General features: G+C 38.3%; 1 protein-coding gene and 1 long non-coding RNA gene across 5 annotated transcripts in view; one reads left to right on the top strand and one right to left on the bottom strand.

The window, feature by feature from the left end:
• Positions 1–19,957, top strand: part of top2b (DNA topoisomerase II beta) — an 85,826-nt gene that overhangs the window by 58,774 nt on the left and 7,095 nt on the right. For all 4 annotated transcript variants that reach the window (XM_073024540.1, XM_073024539.1, XM_073024538.1 and 1 more), the window contains 9 exons: positions 2,287–2,378; positions 3,748–3,903; positions 3,987–4,070; positions 6,504–6,704; positions 8,916–9,051; positions 10,067–10,225; positions 14,046–14,247; positions 17,738–17,829; positions 19,131–19,250. In XM_073024540.1, the coding sequence (XP_072880641.1) occupies positions 2,287–2,378; positions 3,748–3,903; positions 3,987–4,070; positions 6,504–6,704; positions 8,916–9,051; positions 10,067–10,225; positions 14,046–14,247; positions 17,738–17,829; positions 19,131–19,250 (1,242 nt within the window). The remainder of the gene's footprint in view (positions 1–2,286; positions 2,379–3,747; positions 3,904–3,986; positions 4,071–6,503; positions 6,705–8,915; positions 9,052–10,066; positions 10,226–14,045; positions 14,248–17,737; positions 17,830–19,130; positions 19,251–19,957) is intronic.
• The window catches only part of LOC140713892 (uncharacterized), a 36,108-nt gene continuing 33,107 nt past the window's right edge, over positions 16,957–19,957 (bottom strand). Inside the window, exon 3 of the long non-coding RNA XR_012095761.1 lies at positions 16,957–18,244. This is a non-coding gene — a long non-coding RNA (uncharacterized lncRNA). The remainder of the gene's footprint in view (positions 18,245–19,957) is intronic.

The following is a 19,957-nucleotide window of genomic DNA, read 5'->3' on the forward strand; positions in this document are numbered from 1 at the left end:
TTTAGACTAGCTTGAAAAATGGACAAAATGTGGCAGTTGGAATTTAATGCAGACAAAGTGTGAAGTATTGCACTTTGGGAGGACAAACCAGGGTAAGACTTACACGGTGAGTGGTAGGGTACTGAGGGGCATGGTGAAACAGAGAGATCTGGGAATATAGATACAGTTGGCCCTCCTTATCCGCAAATTCCGTGTGCGTGAATTCAACCAACCGCGAATCGAGAAAACCCGGAAGTGCTCTTCCAGCACTTGTTGTTCAAGCATGTACAGACTTCTTTTTCCTTGTCATTATTCCCTAAACAATGCAGTATAACGACTATTTTACATAGCATTTACATTGTATTAGGTATTATGAGTAATCTAGAGATGATTTAAAGCATACGGGAGGATGTGTGTAGGTTACAGTGGATCAGGATCGAAAAAAAAATCGGTAGTTCTCTTACTAAGTAAGTCGGAACAGGTACATCCAGTATTTAGCGTCAGTTAGTCAAATGTTTGTCTTAGTATATAATATATATTTTACCTTCCTATGCATATAAAACACTTAAGAACGTATGTTTCAGCGCCGGGCTTGGGAACAGAAGTTCCTGAGTTCAGTCCAGTGACAGACCACTCCGAGCATGCTGTCCATCCGTGCCTGGTTGATGTGGAGGATCAAAAACCCAAAACCCAATAATTAAACCACTGCATTGCTTAGTAATAATTGTGGCTTTCATCGGGGCGGGGCCTTTCTCACTTTATCCTTTAAAATTGTACCGATTGTTGACCGACATAGCCTAACGCTTTTCCAATGACCGATGGCATTTCACCTCTTTCCGATCACTTTATTATTTCCACTTTATTTTCAATCGTGATCGTGATTATTTTTGTGAACACTGCAGATTCAGAGCTCCGCCGACGGTCCTGATATCCACCATACTGAGACAGGTTAAATAAGGTCTGGGGTTTAGCTGGGTCCTAAGGTCCACTGCATTGAGACAGGTTGAATAAGGGACTTGAGCATCCGCGTTTTTTGGTATCTGCGAGGGGTCCCGGAACCAATCCCTCGCGGATAAGGAAGGCCGACTGTGCATCATTTCTGGAAAGTGGGATCACAAGTTTGTGAAGAAAGCTTGTGGCACATTGTCCTTTATAAATCAAAGTATTCAGTACAAGAGTCAGGATGTTGAAGTTGAATATTGTGTTGGTGAGGCCCAATTTGGAATATAGTGTCCAGTTTTGGTCACCTACCTACAGGAAAATTGTCAATAAGATTGAAAGAGTGCAGACAAAATTTATAAGGTTGTTGCTAGGACTTGAGGACCTGAATTGTAGGGAAAGGTTGAATAGGTTAGGACTTCATTCCCTGGAGTGTAGAAGAATAAGGGGAGATTTGATAAAGGTATAGATAGAGTAAATGCAGCAGGCTTTTTCCACTGAGGTTGGGTGAGGCTAGAAGTAAAGGTCATGGGTTAAGGGTGAAAGGTAAACTGTTTAAGGGGAACTTCATTCAGAGGGTGGTGAGAGTGTGAAACTAGTTGCCAGCTGAAGTGGTGATGCGGGTTTGATTTCAACACTTAAGAGAAATTTTGATAGGTACAAGAATGGGAGGGGTATGGCTGGCTGTGGTCCAGGTGCAGCTTGGTAGGACTAGGCAAGTTAACAGTTCAGCATGGACTAGATGGGTTGTAGGGTACGATTTTTGTGCTGTAGTGCTATATAACTCTATAACTATAATGGGTCAAAGGCAGGAGTGGAAAGAAATGGGGTGATCATTCATATTCTATGAAGGTTTCTGTAAAAAAAAATTCCGCTTACCATGCTATTGAGATCAGATTGAGAGCAGTAAATATTACATACTAAATGTGAATGAAGTACACAAAAATCTCTGCTTCCTGTGGACTATAATACATAGGAGCAGAATTAGGCCATTTCATCTTGGCTGATTTATTATCCCTCTCGACTGCATTCTCTTGTCTTCTCCCCATATCCTTTGACCCCTGACTAATCAAGAACCCATCAACCTCTGCTTTAAATATACCCAATGACTTAGCCTCTACAGCTGTCTGTGGCAATGAATTCCACAGATTCACCACACTCTGGCTAAAGAAATTCCTCCTCACCTCTATTTTAAAGGGACCCATGTATGGTGATATGGAAGGAGGTAAAGAGCAATAATTTACTTTCTGTGACAGCACAGAAAAGTACCCACAGGTAGGGAATTGGACATTGGAGTTGGAAATGTGACATTTATTTATGCTGCTTGCAATTTTTTAAAATGTTTAATTCAAAATAATTCCTCTTCAGAGAATAAATCAAAGAAGGACCTTTACCAAATGCTGATTCAGCGGGGCTTTGAATCTGACCCAGTTAAAGGCTGGAAAGATGCACAAGAGAAGGTAAGATATAACTACCAAGCAACCTTGAAGGCTATGTTAACTGTTATATTAAATCAAATGTAAATCATAACTTGCATGCTTGAACTTTGAGAGAGATTCTAAATTTTAAGAATAGGGTGGTGCAGTAGCACAACAGTTCGTATAATACTATTACAGCACTAGTTATCTGGGTTTAATTCTTGCCACTGTCTGTAAGGAGTCGGTATGTTCTCCCTGTGACTGAGTGGGTTTCCTCCCAAATTTGAAAGATGTACGAGTTAGTAAGTTAAACTTGTCAAATGGTTGCAGGATGTGGGGAAAAAGCACAAAAATGGGAAATTAGATGTAATGTGCAGGGGGAGACAGGAGATGAGGGGTTACCTGAAATTGGAAAATTCAGTATTCATAGCATTGGGTTGTAGATTCCCCATACAGAATATAATGGTTCCTTTAGCTTGCCTTGAGCTCACTCTGGCAGCGAAGGCGGCCAAGGGAGACAGGCCAGTATAGGAATAGGAGGGGATTTGAAATCACAAGCCAGTAGTAGTTTGTGTTGACCCTTGTGAACAGAGCACGGGTGAATGAGGAAGGTGAGAGTTTTTTCTAATAATCACTTCAGTTTAGAATTGATCTGTAAATGTTTCTACTTTTTTTCACAGCTTTATTTCAATATTAATAGCTCTAAATATCTTAGTATGTCAAAGATATTTATTTTTATTTCTTGACAAAGTTCTGACATCAGCTTTGTCTTATTTCAGAAATAGTCTCTGGACTATGCTGCCTAAGGCCTTGCTGTACTACCAAAATTTAGAATCCCAGTAAAATTCTAAGTACATATCCATAAACTGCTAAATACAGCTTTAGGAAATTATGACCTATGAGCCAGATACAGAGGAGGAATTTCCCCATTGTTTAAATGATGTTCCAGTAGTGTTACTTTTTTCTTCCTTTTCCAGTCTCATAAATCTATTGTTTATTCCATAATTTATCAATTTCCTTCATTAAAAATGGATTTCACAGATTGCTTGGATTCCAAATTTTCCTTTTTACCATCTAAAAGTTCAGAAACCAAAACCAAAAACAAATGTGATGGAAAATGCTGTTCAATGCTCTGCAACAATATAGTTCCAGACTCAAACTTTCTATGTAGTGGCTAGCTTGTTCCACTAGGAATGGATCTGGAATAAACTTGTTTAACCTTGGTTCTCTGCAATTGCATTTTAGGTGATGAATGTGAAAGCTAGACATTTTATATTCCAGATTCAAGTTCATATTTTAATTAGTGTTCTGATTCCATAAACTATATTAATTTCTAACTTAAAATTTGTATGGGCATTATTTCTATTGAATTTGGGTTTTCTTCCTCAGCACCTTTCTTTCTGTTTTTCAGACAGCAGCAGAAGAGGATTTATTGGAACCCGACGATGGAACTTCAAGTGTTTCCGGTGCTGGTTCTGGGCCAGACTTCAACTACATCTTGAACATGCCTCTTTGGTGCCTTACAAAGGAAAAAGTAGATGAACTGCTGAAAAACAGGGATTCAAAAGTAATGTGCAGGTTCCATATATTTTCATGGTTGCAATTCTTTTTCCCTGAATGCTGTTTCAAACAGTATTTTATTTATTATAGGGAAAGGAACTTGATGACCTCAAAAGAAAGAGTGCTCCTGATCTTTGGAAGGATGACCTTGCTACTTTTATTGAGGAGCTTGATGTGAGTTTGACTAAACTTTCCTACCTGTGAGATTCATATTTTCAGGATGTTTATCAAGTCAAGTCGCTTTTTATTGTCATTTCAACCATAAACTGCTAGTACAGTACACAGTAAAAATGAAACAATGTTCTTCCAGGACCATGGTGCTACATGAAACAACACAAAACTACACTAGACTATGTGAGACAAGTCAAGGCTACACTAGACTACAGACCTACATAGGACTACATAAAGTTTTGATTTTAAAAAACTATTTATAAATGCTGAAACTAATTGTGTCTGAAAGTATAAAAAGGTAAATTGTAGTAGTCAAATCAATATTATCACAAATACTTTGTCCCTAATCCAAAAGTAATGGGGTAAATCTTTCTTGCCAGATTCAGCAGTTCCACTGGAACAATCAGTGTTTGACTATAAGTCATGATCATCCCAATTCAAGTGTGTACATGGATGTCTGAGACTTTGTGACAGAATGACTGACAGGTTGAATTCATTACCACTCTCCATTGTTGGGTTTCTTGTCAACTCCACACACCAGGTCAACTTGACATAGGACCTGATACCCCAAAATAAAAAACACAAAAGATTCTGCAGTTGTTGGAAATATTGAGCAACACACGCAAAATTCTGGAGGAACTCAGGCAGCATCTTTGAGTTTATTCCCCTCATAGAAGCTGCCTGACTTGCTGAGTTCCTCCACCATTTGTGCATGTTACCCCAAAATCAAAGTGAAATTTATCATGTGTAATAAAATCTTGCAGCACCATCACAGGCACATAGCAATATATAAGCTGCATTCACAATAAAAAAGCATAAATTATACACTTTTTTTTACAAGAAGGAATACAATTAGAACAAAAAAGTCAATTTTAATGCAAAGAGGTCAAAGTGATCATTAGCATTATTAAACTATAGTGAATTGGGTTTTGTGGTTGATGAAACATCAATTAATTTTTATATTTTTCAGTATGTTTTCTGTTACGTTAGCTTCAATAACTTAAATGTTTCAATGCCTAGCATTTGCCAGAGGAATGACTGACAGGTAGGAGGCAGCAAGTGAAAATAAAGAGGGCCTTTTCTGGTTGGCTGCCAGTGGTGTTCCTTGGGGCTCAGTATTGGGATCGCTACTTTTCACTTTGATTTGTATAATGGAATTGATGGCTTTGTGGCAAAGTTTGCAGATGATGTGAAGACAGGTGGAGGAGTAGGTAGTGCTGAGGAAGCAATGCAATTGCAGCAGGACTTAGATAAATTGGAAGAATGGATGAAAAAAGTGGCAGATGGAATACAGTTTTGGGAAACGTGTGATAATGCATTTTGGTAAAAGGAACAATAGTGCGACTATTACCTAAATGGGGAGAAGATTCAAACATCAGAGGTGCAGAGGGACTTAGGAGTCCTCATGCAAGACTCCCAGAAGGTTAGTTTACAGGTTGAGTCTGTGATATAGAAGGCAAATGCAATGTTGACATTTATTTCAAGAGGAATAGAATATAAAAGCAAGGTAATACTGAGTCTTTATAAGACACTAGTCAGGCTGCACTTGGGCCCCATATCTCAGAAAAGATGTGCTGTCATTGACAGAGTCCAGAAGAAGTTCATGAGGATAATAACAGGAATGAAGGGTTTGGGCCTGTACTCACTGGAACTTAGAAGACTGCAGGGGATCTCATTAAAACCTAACGAATGTTGAAAGGACTAGATGGGGTGGATGTGGAGAGGATATTTCGTATGGTGGGGGTATCTCGAGCAAGAGGGCACAGTCTCAAAATTGAGGGGCAACTTTTTGGAACAGAGGTGAGGAGGAATTTTTTTAGCCAGAGAGTAGAGAATCAGTGGAATGCTCTGCCACAGACTACGGTGGAAGCCAAGCCTGTGGGTATATTTAAGGTGGATGTTGATAGTTTCTTGATCGGTCGAGGCATCAAAGGATATGGTGAGAAGGCTGATGTATGGGGTTGAGTGGGATCTGAGATTAGCCATGACGGAATGGCGGAGCAGACTTTATGGGCTGAACGGCCTAATTCTGCTGTGTCTTACGGTCTTTATACTTGTTGAGTAACAGTGAAAATATAAAAGCCTGAAAGCATGTCACCAGGCACAAGGACAGCTTTTAGTCCCACTTTTATCAGGCTACTTAACGGACCTCTGATATGATACTCTTAACCTCTAGACTTAAACTCTACACTTTCAGACTTGCACATTATTGTTTACCTGCATTGCAGTTTTTTGGTAGCTTTTATGCTTCAATCTGCATTGTTATTGTTTTATCATATTCTATCTTCATGCATTGTGTAATGATTTGATCTGTATAAATAGTATATGACAAGCTTTTGACTGTATCTTAGCATGTGTGACAATAATAAATTAATACCAATACCAAACCTTTTGATGTGACTGTTGAAACAAACTTATTTCTCCATTTTACTGCAGCGTGTGGAAGCTCAAGAGAGAGAGGATGCTCTATCAGGAACTGCTAGCAAAGCAGTCAAGGGAAAAGTTGGCAAACCAAAATTCAAAAAGATGCAGCTTGATGAGACCTTGCCCTCAGTCCATGGTAGGAGAATTGAACCTGTCATCATGCTTGCAGTAAAAGCAGATGGAACAAAAAAATTACTGAAGAAGAAAGGAAAGGCAAGTTTAAAATTACTTTAAGGTACATTTGGGATATATTGTAATGCTTTTGTTTCACACAATTACCCTTCTGTATTTCATTAAATGGTTGCATTGTTAATATTACTACTGAATTTAAGATTACATTGATGTTGGGTTTAGTAAAGTAAAAACAAAATAAGGTGCCCTATTAATCTGCTTTGCTCCTTGGTGTTTGCAAGGATGGATACAATGTGTCTGAAAGCATTGAAGGATGGAGGGAGGTATTTATTTACTTAGTAATAACAGCATGGAACAGGCCCTTCCGGCCTAACAAGCTGCGTGGCCCTGCAACCTACCTAATTTACACTGACTAATTAATCTACTAACAGTTACATCATTGGAATGTGGGAGGAAACCCATGCATTCACGGGGCAGAACATACAAACTTCTTACAGATGACGTCAGAATTGAACTCCAGACACTGATGCCCAAGCTGTAATACGATTGAGCTAACCACCAGGTGACCCTGGTGCCCTAGTTTACTTGCTTTGTATTTATCTGATCAAATTCTCAGCCTTAAATATTTATTCTAGTTTTATCTAACAAGTGTAACAGAGATGCCTCAATGAATCCTAATAGCAAAATACAAATTTTGCTGAGCATTGAACTTTTTCTCTTGTCCCTCTGTTGCTTTAGTTTGATGATCACTTACTGGAAGAGTTTTATCCCCCTATTTACTCTTTCTTTTAAAAATTCTTCCCAAGCTCAGTGTCTTTAGTCTGTTTTGCCATGGAATTGCTATTTTGCAGCATCCTGTACAGCTCTAACTTTGCAGAAGCATGATAGCCAAAACAGCTAGCTATACAGTGCCTTGTAAAAGTATTCAGCCCCCAACCCTTTGTTCACGTAATTGAGTATAACAACCAGGGATTTTGATCAGTTTAACTGAGAATTTTTATTTGTGTATCACGTTACTTTTTTTTACACTAGAGCCCAAACAAACAGGTAAAATTGTAAAACAAGAAAAACTAAAAATTCAAAAACTGAAATGTCAGAGGTTCAAAAGTATCCCCCCCGCCCCACCCCTTGCTCAGCACTTAGTTGAACCACCTCTCACAGCTATTAATGGCCAGTAATATTTTTGAATAAGTCTCTTAGCTTTGCACAATGTGCTGGAGCGGTTTGCTCATTTCTTCTTGCAAAATTACTCAAGATGTACTAGGTTAGTTAGGGAGCAATGGTGGACTGCAATCTTGCGGTCTTGCCAGAGATGTTCGATTGTATTTATTCTTATGAATTCGTTGAAAACAGGTGATCCTCCAAATTTCTACGACAACAAATTGGGTGAGTTGGTAAGTAATGCATATATTGCATCTGAGGAAAGTTAGTGTAGTAATTACAAAGGGGATGAATATTTTTCAGCCTCACAATTTAGTTTTTTAGTTTTTAGTATATTGATGATAGGTTTAGACCTTTTCCTTTTGTTTTGATATGGTGCACAATGTTTTATAGATTAGCTCAAAAAAAACGAATTCTATATATTTTAAACTTAGAAAATGAGACAGTAAAATGTGAAAGTAGTTGTTGGGGTTGAAGCAACACACAGAATGCTGGAGGAACTCAGCAGGCCAGGCAGCAACAATGAAAAAGAGTAAACATTTGACATTTTGGGCTGAGGCCCTTCATTGGGACAGCTGGGATTGAATACTTTTTCAAGGCATGATATATACATTTTCTAGGACTGGACCTTCTCTACGCTGAACCCACAAAACTTACACAGGGTTTCTATTATATATTTTTCTACATGCATGTAGATATTCACACAGTTGCACTTTCAGTTTTGAGAGAGCTTTATTCTATTCATTTACGGTTTTTTTTTTCCTTTGCTCCTTGTTAAATTTATCCACAACAAATCAGAAGTACTCACATCCTATCCATGTTTTAAAATTAAGTATTCAATGAAACCACTTTTTGCAAACTACCTAATTTAGTATCATTACTAAGTTCCAAGTGATCATTGATGATGCCCCATTTCTAGCTTCCTACAATGCTGATCATGGGCCCAAATTCTATTAATAATATCTTTAAATTTATCAAACATAACTTACCTTTAAAATATTCACTTTACCTGACAAACACATCAATTTTTATTCCATTTTAGAGCGTTTCAAAGAATTTGTATCTCCTTATTTATTTCACTACAAATTTTTTTAATTACTGGGCTGTTATTGTTCATATTTTAATTTTCAGGGTGATGCAGATGGAATAAAGCTGGAATTTGATGAAGAGGTTGGGGCAGCAATAGGGGAAGGAAATGGAGAAGCATTGGACACAAGTGAGGCAAAAGTTAAAGCTCCACGCCTGAAGAAAGAGAAGAAGGAACCTGGTGTGTTTACGCAAATTAGGATGTGCTCCACTTTATCCAGTAGACCAACGATATTAAACAGAATGAGAAACAAGCAGTGCCCACTAACTTGTTCAAACAAAAGCAACATTTACTTAAGTGTAACTTCTAATAATAAAGCAAAGGCTATTCTTAGACTCTGTCAAAACAGTTTAAAATTAAATGTAGTGTTGAATGTGATAATAAAATTAATTAAAGTCTGAAAATGTACTTCTGTCAAAGTTTTATCCTAATTTAAAATGGAGCTACCTTTTTAAAAAAACATAACTGCTGTATTAGTGAATACTTGCAGGTTTGAACATATATGATCTACAATATAACTCTTTGAGATTTTCTTTATTAAAGGACTGCTGTCTCCACCTGATCAACTCTGTCCTTCAAACGATATAAGCTTTAAATGTATAATTTCCAGGAAGAAAGTCAATAGCATCCTTTTCTGGTAGCTTCTTAACTTTAAACTAACAGTCAGTCTAAATCTATGTAAATCAAAAGATGCTGCGGATTAATGCTATGCACGGTACCTAGGTTAGCTTATGGTCACTGAACAAATTAGAACACAGAAACAGCCACTTAAACCTACCAAGTCTGCACCAAATATCGAGTACTCATTAATGCTAATCCCATTTTGTTATCCTCCCTACATTCCCATCAATCCCTCCCCAATTCTACCCATCACCTACACACTGCAGGCAATTTAGAGTGGCCAATTAGTCTGCTGCCTTTAGAATGTGAGAGGAAATCAGAGCACCCAGAGGGAATCCACGCACTCCTGGAGAGAATGGTGCAGAGTTCACAGAAGCACCAAAGGCAGGATTGAACCAGATTGCCAGAGGTGTGAGGCAGCAAATCCATCACCTGTGGTGTGGCTTTTGATAACGGAATGGAAATTGTCAATAAGATAACATATTTTGTATGTCAAGATTAATACATATAACAAAGTGACACATGACAAACTGAGAAATTCCTTATGGTATGAATTTCTGTTCTTGATTATCAGGTGCCCGAGCAAGGAAAACGTCTCAGACTCCCAAATCTCAAGTCAAAAAGGGAAAGAAAAAGAACCCCTGGTCTGATTCAGAATCTAAGTCAGACGATGACCTTGAAGAACCTGACTTGACGTATATTCCAAGAGAGATTACGCCTCGTAGAGCTGCAGGTGACTAACGTGAATAACACCTTAACAGCTGAACCTTAATCTAATAATACAGGTTTCTCCACCTTTTTGTGCAGCATGCTTGCTATTTGCCACTTGAAGTCAAAGAAAACTGAAAGCTGCTCATTCATCAGTAAATAATCCCACTTCTGATCTTGCAATGAAGGAAAGGTCATTATCTATAAATTATCTATAGATGCTTGTCCCTAGGATAATTTTTTTTGAGGAATCCTGCAATGTTGTCTTCTGCAACAAGTATCCTCCATCCTGTTTCACCTAAAGAACAATTTCTCATTGTTTCCAGTTTGCTTAAATTTTACTAACACTCCTTGGCCCGAAGTTGAGGAGTCAATTAACTGTTCAATAAAGATGACCATCATTCTCCAAACTCCAAGGAATATAGATCAAATTCCTTTCACCATCAGTGATCAGACAGTTTCTTTAGACAAGGAATTAGCTACATAGATGAGCTCTTTAGGTCTGCCTCCAATGTCAATATATCTTTTGTTTTAAGTAATGATATGATTTATTAAGCTGTGTATAAATACTGCGGGTATGGTCTCACCTGTACCCTATTCTTACAAAAAGCAAGTTACAGTGGAGAGATCTAAAAAAATTACTGAGTACAGAGAAAGTTTACAGGATGTTGCCAGAACTTGAGGACCTGAGTTACTAGGAAAGGTTGAATAGTCTAAAACATTATTCCCTAGAGAATAAGGGAAGATTTGATGGAATTTTATAAAATTGAGGGACATTGATAGGGTAAATACAAGCAGGACGAGTGAATCTGCAGATGCTGGAAATAAATAAAAACACAAAATGCTGGCAGAACTCAGCAGGCCAGACAGCATCTATGGGAGGAGGTAGTGACGACGTTTTGGGCCGAAACTTTGTCACTACCTCCTCCCATAGATGCTGTCTGGCCTGCTGAGTTCTGCCAGCATTTTGTGTTTTTAAATACAAGCAGGCTTTTTCTACTGAGGTTGGATGAGACTGAAATGAGAGGTGCTAGGTTTAGGGTGAAAGGCAAAATATTTAGGGGAAACTTCTTCACTCAGATGGTGGTGCCACTGTGGAACAAGCAGGGCTTGATAGATTCTTGATTGGTCGGGACATGAAGGGATATGGGGAGAAGGCGGGAGATAGGAACTGAGAGGATAATTGGATCAGCCATGATAAAATGGTGGAGCAGACTTGATGGGCCATATGGTCTAATCCTGCTCCCATGCAGTGCCTATTTTTTAAAGAAGTGTTAAAACCCCCCCTTGAAAGTTTTCATGTTTACAACATTGAATCACAGTGGATTTAATTTTACTTTTTTGACACTGATCAATAGAAAAATACTTTCATGTCAAAGTGAAAACAGATCTCTACAAAGTGAACTAAATTAATTACGAATTAAAACACAAAATAATTGAATGCTTAAGTATTCCCCCCGTCCCCGCCTTTAATGTGACACACCAAATCATCACTGATGCAGCCAATTGGTTTTAGAAGTCACATAATTAGTTAAATGGAGATCTGTTTTTGGAGACCTGTGTGCAGTCAAGGTGTTTCAACTAATTGTAGTAAAAATACATCTGTATCTGGAAAGTCCAACTGCTGGTGAGACCGTATCCTGGCAAAAACTACACCATGAAGACAAAAGAATATGGCACAGCTGTAAATCTGCCTAGAGCAGGCCTTCCTTTAAAAACTAAGTGACCATGCAAGGAGGGGGACTAGTGAGGGAGGCCACCAACTCTGGGGGAGTTACAAGCTTCAGTGACTGAGATGGGAGAGACTGCACACAGCAATTGTTGCCTGGGTGCTTCATCAGTCACAACTTTATGGGAAAGTGGCAAAGAGAAAGCCACTGTTGAAATCAACTCACATGAATTCTTGGCTAGAGTTTGTCAGAATGCATGTGGAGACTTAAGTCAGCTGGGAGAAGGTTCTATGGTCTAATGAAACTAAAATTGAGCTTATTGGCCATCAGACTAATTGCTATTTTTGGCGTAAGCCAACATTGTATATGATCAAAAATCATACATCACCCTGACTGTGAAGCATGGTGGTGGCTGCATCATGCAGTGGGGATGCTTCACTGCAGCAGGCCCTGGAAAACTTGTGAAGGTAGAGGGTAAAATGAATGCAGCAAAATATTGGGACATCCTGGTTGAAAACCTGATGCAGTCTGCAAAAGAACTATGACTTGGGAGAAGATTTGTTTTCCAACAAGACACTGTGACCCTAAGCTTAAAGCCAAAGCTACACAGGAATGTCTTAAAATCAACAAAGTTAATGTCCTGGAGTGGCCAAGTCAGACCTCAATCCAATTGAGAATTTGTGGTTGGACTTGAAAAGGGCTGTTCACTCATGATCCCCATGCAATCTGACAGAGCTTGAGCAGTTTTGTGAAGAAGAATTGGGAAAAATTGCAGTGTCCAGATGTACAAAGCTGATGGTCTAACTGCTGCCAAAGGTGCATCTATTAAATATTGACTTGAAGGGGGTGAGTAATTATGCAATCAATTATATTGTGTTCAGTAATTGTAATAAATTTAGGCAAATTTGTAGAAATTTGTTTTTACTTTGACACAAGAGTCTTTTCTGTTATCAGTGTCAAAAAAGTCAAATTGTGATTCAATGTTGTAAAATATTCCGGGGGGGGGGGGGGGTATGAATACTTTTTATATTCACTGTATCTTATGGTCTAAGCTGCCAGCGGAAGTGGTGGATGCGGATTTGATTGCAACATTTAAGAGAAATTGGGATAAGTATATGGATGGAAAGGGTATGGAGGGCTATTGTCCAGGTACAGATTGATGGGACTAGGCAGAATAACAAACCAGGACAGACTAGATAGGCTGAAGAGCCCGTTTCTGTGCTGTAGTGACTTTTGACTAATTTTGAGTATAAAATAAACTTATGTTTTAAAATGTGCCATTTGAAAAGGTTGTCAGTTTAATAGTCTCGTCCCCACAATTAATTAACAATGGAAGCCCCCAGTCACACACAAATCTGCTGAAAAAATATCATAAAAACAAATGGCACATCAACTGAAATCACATTCCCAGGCTAACTGTCAGTTCAGAACATTATCTTCTAATACAGTGGATTCTGGTAAATTGGGCCATCAGTTAATCGGGGCAACCGCTTATTTGGGACAACTCTTAAAGAATTAAAACTACATTCAGAAAATAGCCAGGATTCTCATTGTTTATTTGGTACACCATGCAACTTAATTGGGGCAGGGGACTGTTGCTGAACAGTTTCTAACTAGCGTCAGTTACTTGCACTTGTGTGAAATAAGTAGTAAGACTATTCGGAACTGCTTTGCTCACTGCGGTTTCAGGTATTCAGGCATGGAGATGCCAGAAATGGACGGGAACTAAAATGAACTTCAGGTTAGGAATTATGATGGTATTGACAATTATCTTGAAGATGAAAGATTTGGACAATGCAGTCATCTAAAGCATTATATGAAGGCGATCCATTATCTGTCCTTGGTGTCTGTGTTGATTTTGTTCATTTGCAGTCAATTAAAAGAACACGACAGCTGAATTCCTCCAATAGTTATTAGGAAATAATAGATTTATAGCACTGTAGAGATATTGGTAGTGTTCTAATTTATTCTGCATTTCATTTAAATACATAAATTGTCACTCAGTTAAATGGTAATTTGCCTTTTTTTATATCTTTTAACTATTTCCATAAACTTCGGCTCATTGGGGCAACTGCTTAATTAGGCCAAAATATACTGGTCCCAATGTGTCCCAATTAATGGGAATCCTCTGTATATAATTAATATAAATTTATAATGGTAACTTTGTTTTTAAAGCTGAAAAGCCAAAGTATACTTTTGATTTCTCGGAAGAGGAAGCGGATGATGAGGATGATTTGAAAATGAAATCTGAATCTCCAAGTGTGGAAGAAAGGGATGCTGAATTTATTCCTTCAGACACCGGTGGAAAGGATGAAGATAATGATGATGATGACGACGACGATTTTTTTACCACAAAATCAAAACAAACATCACTGCAGTAAGTAATTTTTCATTTTTATGTAATTCAATTTCAAGTTTATTGTAATTCAATCGTATACATATATACTGCCAAACAATGTTCCTCCAGACCAAGGTGCGTAACACAGTATATATAATTCACACACAATGTATAAAGTAATAATACCGCTAATACATTAATAATTAAGTAATAGTCCAGAAGATTGACATTTAGTGTGTGTGTGTGTGTGTGTATACAGTTGAAATCAGAAGTTTACATACACCTTAGCTAAATACATTTAAACTCAGTTTTTCACAATTCCTGACATTGAATCCTAGAAAACATTCCCTGTCTTAGGTCAGTTAGGATCACTATTTTATCTTAAGAATGTGAAATGTCAGAATAATAGTAGAGAGAATGACTGAGTCAGGTTTGTAGGCCTCCTTGCTCGCATACGCTTTTTCACTTATGCCAACAAATTTTCTATCGGATTGAGGTCAGGGATTTGTGATGGCCACTCCAATACCTTGACTTTGTTGTCCTAAAGCAATTTTGCCACAACTTTGGAGGTATGCTTGGGGTCATTGTCCATTTGGAAGACCCATTTACGACCGAGCTTTAACTTTCTGGCTGATGTCTTGAGATGTTGCTTCAATATATCCACATAATTTTCCTTCCTAATGATTTAGATTATTTTTTAGATTAGATTGAGGACACTCAGTCCTCGTTTATTGTCATTTAGTTTTTATATGACATATTGACAAATGACATATTGTTTATTGTCATTTGCAGGAAGATTGTTTCCGATGTTGGGGAAGTCCAGAACGAGGGGTCACAGTTTAAGGATAAAGGGGAAGCCTTTTAGGACCGAGATGAGGAAAAACTTCTTCACACAGAGTGGTGAATCTGTGGAATTCTCTGCCACAGGAAACAGTTGAGGCCGATTCATTGGCTATATTTAAGAGGAAGTTAGATATGGCCCTTGTGGCTAAAGGGATCAGGGGGTATGGAGAGAAAGCAGATACAGGGTTCTGAGTTGGATGATCAGCCATGATCATACTGAATGGCGGTGCAGGCTCAAAGGGCCGAATGGCCTACTCCTGCACCTATTTTCTATGTTTCTATGTAAAGCATGTGTTAAGAAATGATACAATGTTCCTCCAGTATGATATCACAGAAGCACAAGACAGACCAAGACTAACTGACAAAAACCACATAATTATAACATACAGTTACAACAGTGCAAAGCAGTACCGTAATTTGATAAGAGCAGACCATGGGCACGGTAAAAAAAAGTCTCAAAGTCCCCGATAGCCCATCATTTCACGCAGACGGCAGAAGGAAGAAAAACTCTTCCTGCCATAAACCTCCAACGCGGCAAAACTTCCCGATGCAGTCTCTAGAAGCACCTGACCACAGCCAACTCGGAGTCTGTCCAAAAACTTCAAGCCTCCGACCATCCCTCCGACACCGAGCACCATCTCTGCCGAGCGCTTTGACCCTGGCCCCGGCCGCCAAGCAACAGGCAAAGCCGAGGATTCGGGGCCTTCCTCTCCGGAGATTTTTCGATCGCACAGTAGCAGCGGCAGCGAAACAGGCATGTCAGAAGTTTCACCAGATGTTCCTCCGTGCTTCTCACATCCGTCTCCATCAAATCAGGATTGTGCACGGCCCCTACTTACAGATAGCAGATATTCATACTGGAGTGGCCACTGCGCCCTGCCGTCGCGCCGCCATCTTCTCGCGAAATTCATGCCATCTATTAGAATAGATGCCATCTATTTTGTGAAGTGCACCAGTCCCTCCTGCAGCAAAGCACCCCCACAACATGATGCTGCCACCCCCTTTTTCCTCCAAACATAACAGTGGTCATTATGGCCAAACAGTGCAATTTTTGTTCCATCAGACTAGAGGACATTCCTCCAAAAAGTAAGATCTTTGTCCCCATGTGCATTTGCAAACTGTAGTCTGGCTTTTTTTATGGCTGTGTTGGAGCAGTGGCTTCTTCCCTGCTGAGCAGCCTTTCAGGTTATGTCGATATAGGACTCATTTTACTGTGGATATAGGTACCTGTCTACCTGTTTCTTCCAGCATCTTCACAAGGTGTTTTGCTGCTGTTCTAGGATTGATTTGCACTTTTCGTGCCAAAGTACGTTCATCTCTAGGAAACAATGCGTCTCCTTCCTGAGCGGTATGACGGCTGTGTGGTCCCATGGTATTTATACTTGCGTAGTATTGTTTGTACAGATGAACGTGATACTGTCAGGCGTTTGGAAATTGCTCCCAAGGATGAACCAAACTTGACATCATTTTCTGACCTCAATCCGATAGAAAATTTGTGGGCAGAAGTGAAAAAGCGTTTGTGAGCAAGGAGGCCTACAAACCTCACTCAGTTACACCAGTTCTGTCTGGAGGAATGGAACAAAATTCCAGCAACTTACTGTGAGAAGCTTGTGGAAGGCTACCCAAAACGTTTGGCCCAAGTTAAACAATTTAAAGGCAATGCTACCAAATACCAACGAAGTGTATGTAAATTTCTGACCCACTGAGAAAGTGATGAAAGAAATAAAAGCTGAAATAAATCATTCTCTCTACTATTATTCTGACGTTTCGCATTCTTAAAATAGTGATCCAAACTGACCTAAGACAGGGAATGTTTTCTAGGATTAGATGCCAGGAATTGTGAAAAACTGAGTTTAAATGTATTTGGCTAAAGTGTATGTAAACTTCTGACTTCAACTGGTAAGTGTATATGTGTGTGTGTATATATATGTCTGTGATTTTCACACACTACAGTCTCTAGAGTTTACAGAGAATGATGTGGAAAACAAAAAAACCCCAGTGAGCAGCAGTTTTATAGGCAAAAAGGCCTTGTTAATGAGAGAAGTCAGAGGAGAAAGGTCAGGCTGGTTCAAACTGACAGGAAGGTGACAGTAACTCAAATAACGTGTTACAACAATGGCGTGTAGACGAGCGTTTCTGAATACACAAAACATTGAATCTTGAAGTGAATTGGGTACAGCAACAGAAGGCCACACTGGGTTCCACTCCTGTACCTAATGAAGTGGTGACTGAGTGTATGATGATGGTTCAGTAGATTTCTCAAAACAGTGAGAGAGAAATATTATGCCAGAATTATTTTAATTGGTTAGTTTTTTACATATTTTCACTGCTTTCCAAAGGGGCTTTTGTTTATAGATTTTATTGATGATTGGTTATGTCCAGATGAAGGGTCTCAGCCTGAAATGTCGATTGTTTATTCATTTACATAGATGCTGCCTGACCTGCTGAGTTCCTCCAGCATTTTGTGTGTGTTGCTCTGGACTTTCACCATCTGCAGAATTTCTTGTGTTCATGAAGTTGTTTAGTAATTTGATTTTAGAGCCACAGAGGTGTTTTCATGCAGGAGAACTGTATGCTGCAGGTTTACAATCTCTATCTTTTTCCCTCCCACACCAATTTAAGGTCAAGTAACAGAATTAACAAGAGAATTGGTTTATTGTAAATTCTTATTTTCATTTAAACCTAGTGCTGGAAAAGTTACTCCACAGCCCACAAAAAATCATGAGCCAGAAAATATCTTCACCTCATCATCATTTCATGAAAGATCAGAAGAAACAGGTAGGTCATGACAAAATTATAAAGTGACTTGTTCTTTAGAGGTGTGGGAAGTGTTGCCGCAGAATGAAATTTAATGGTCTAATATGCATTTTAGTTCATATTAGTATCCTTATGAACAGGGTTTTCAGAATCAGGTTTATTATCACCGGCATATGACGTGAAATTTTTTAACTTAGCAGCAGCAGTTCAATGTAATACATAATCTAGCGCAGAGAGAGAGAAAAAATAATAAATAAACAAGTAAATCAATTGTGTATTGAATAGATTTTAAAAAAATGTGCGAGAACAGAAATACTGTATATTTAAAAAAGTGAGGTAGTGTCCAAAGCTTCAATGTCTAGGAATCGGATGGCAGAAGGGAAGAAGCTGTTCCTGAATCACTGAGTGTGTGCCTTCATCCTTCTGTATCTCCTACCTGACGGTAACAGTGAGAAAAGGTTTAGGTTGAAAGCATAAATTCAAGTTTATTCTTATAATGCAAGCAAATGACACAACATTCCTCCGGACCACAGTACATGCACAAATAAGTTAATAAAACATCATAAAATATAATTCAGTGCATGAAATGTACAGTACAGTAAACAGCTTGCTGTCCTAGAGACGAGACCTTGGTGATGGCAGGCAGGGTATTCATTAGTCTCACAACCTGAGGGAAGAAGCTGTTAACCAGTCTGGCAGTCCTGGTCCTGAAGCTTCTGTACCTCCCTCCTGATGGTAGTGGGTCAAAGAGATTTTGGGATGGGTGATAAGAGATCCTCATCAATGCTTCATGGATCAGTACATCATTTTGATGTACATGTTGATTTTTAAGTGAACAATTTTTTTTACTTTTAAGATTTTTGCTAACAGATTTGTAGTCTTTTATTAATCAGTTTGAAGACTTGGTATCCAGACTAATGGTTAATATGTTTGTAAATTGCAATATTACAAATTGAACACAGGTAGTTTTGTTTTGAAAGTTGGTTAGAAATTCAAAATTGTCAACAGATCTCAGTGTAAAATATCATGAATTTTTATTTATCATGTTCTCTCATTTACTAGGTTGTGCTGATATAACATTTTTGTAATCTTCCACTTTACTGTGACTGTGTAATTGTTCAGTCATAGTTTATCTCTATTACCTTTGTTTCATAATGAAGTGATATTAGTTTTCCAATCCAGTTGAGCTGCTGTTTTGAAACATCATGACTTGAGCATTAAGGATTCTCTCACCTATATTTTGATAATATATTTAATGGTAAATTCTTACTATTATTACATATTTAAGTGCTTCATGTTGTTGAAAAATTTTCTATGTACAGATATATTAAAATCAGACAGTGATGAAGCATCCTCTCTAGTATATTCACCTCTCAGCAGTGTCAAAAGCCCTCACAAATCTCCTGTCAAATCACAGACTCTTACACCCGCTGCTAAGAAAGGTAAGCAGTTATTTTTAATCCTTTGCTATATAATTAAGGATTAAGGAACTGGAAATGAAAGCCTGAAATAGTATTAGAAGCAGAGATAAAATAAATTCAATGGAAGCTGTAATTCATTTGCTGAAGTGGATCTTTGGGACTAGTACTAAAATTGTGTGAAAAATGAAAATGCTTGCTGGACAACCAGTAAAATACAGAGCAATTTGCAACTAGGATTGGAATAATTCAGTTCCAATTCTCTCATCAATATTCAATGATCTTAAACCTAACAGGGTCAAAGTAAAATTTATTATACTACTTTGAGATTCATTTTCTTGAAGGCATTTATAGGAAAGTAAATACAATAAAATTTATGAAAAACTATACATAAACTACCACTCTTCAAAAGAAGATAAACTGTGAAAACAAAAAAAATAACTGTTGTAAAAAGTCCTTGAGAGTGTGTGCATTGGTTGAGTTGTGGTGAGTGAAGTTATCCATGCTGTTCAGGAGGCTGATGGTGAGAGGCTGCTTTTCTTGAGAACCTAGGACTAAGGGTGATAGAAAAATGATTACGGATTGAGAAGGTATTTCTTAGAGAAACGTGTATTTTATAAGTCACACTCATAGATGACTATGGACACTTAATCAATTGATAAATTCAGGATTAAGACAGTACTAGGGAAATTAAAAGGCAAGTGTAGGTGGTGCATAAATTCAGCATTTTT

The sequence above is a fragment of the Hemitrygon akajei genome, chromosome 20 (assembly GCF_048418815.1).
Source record: "Hemitrygon akajei chromosome 20, sHemAka1.3, whole genome shotgun sequence".
Classification (NCBI taxonomy): Eukaryota; Metazoa; Chordata; class Chondrichthyes; order Myliobatiformes; family Dasyatidae; genus Hemitrygon; species Hemitrygon akajei.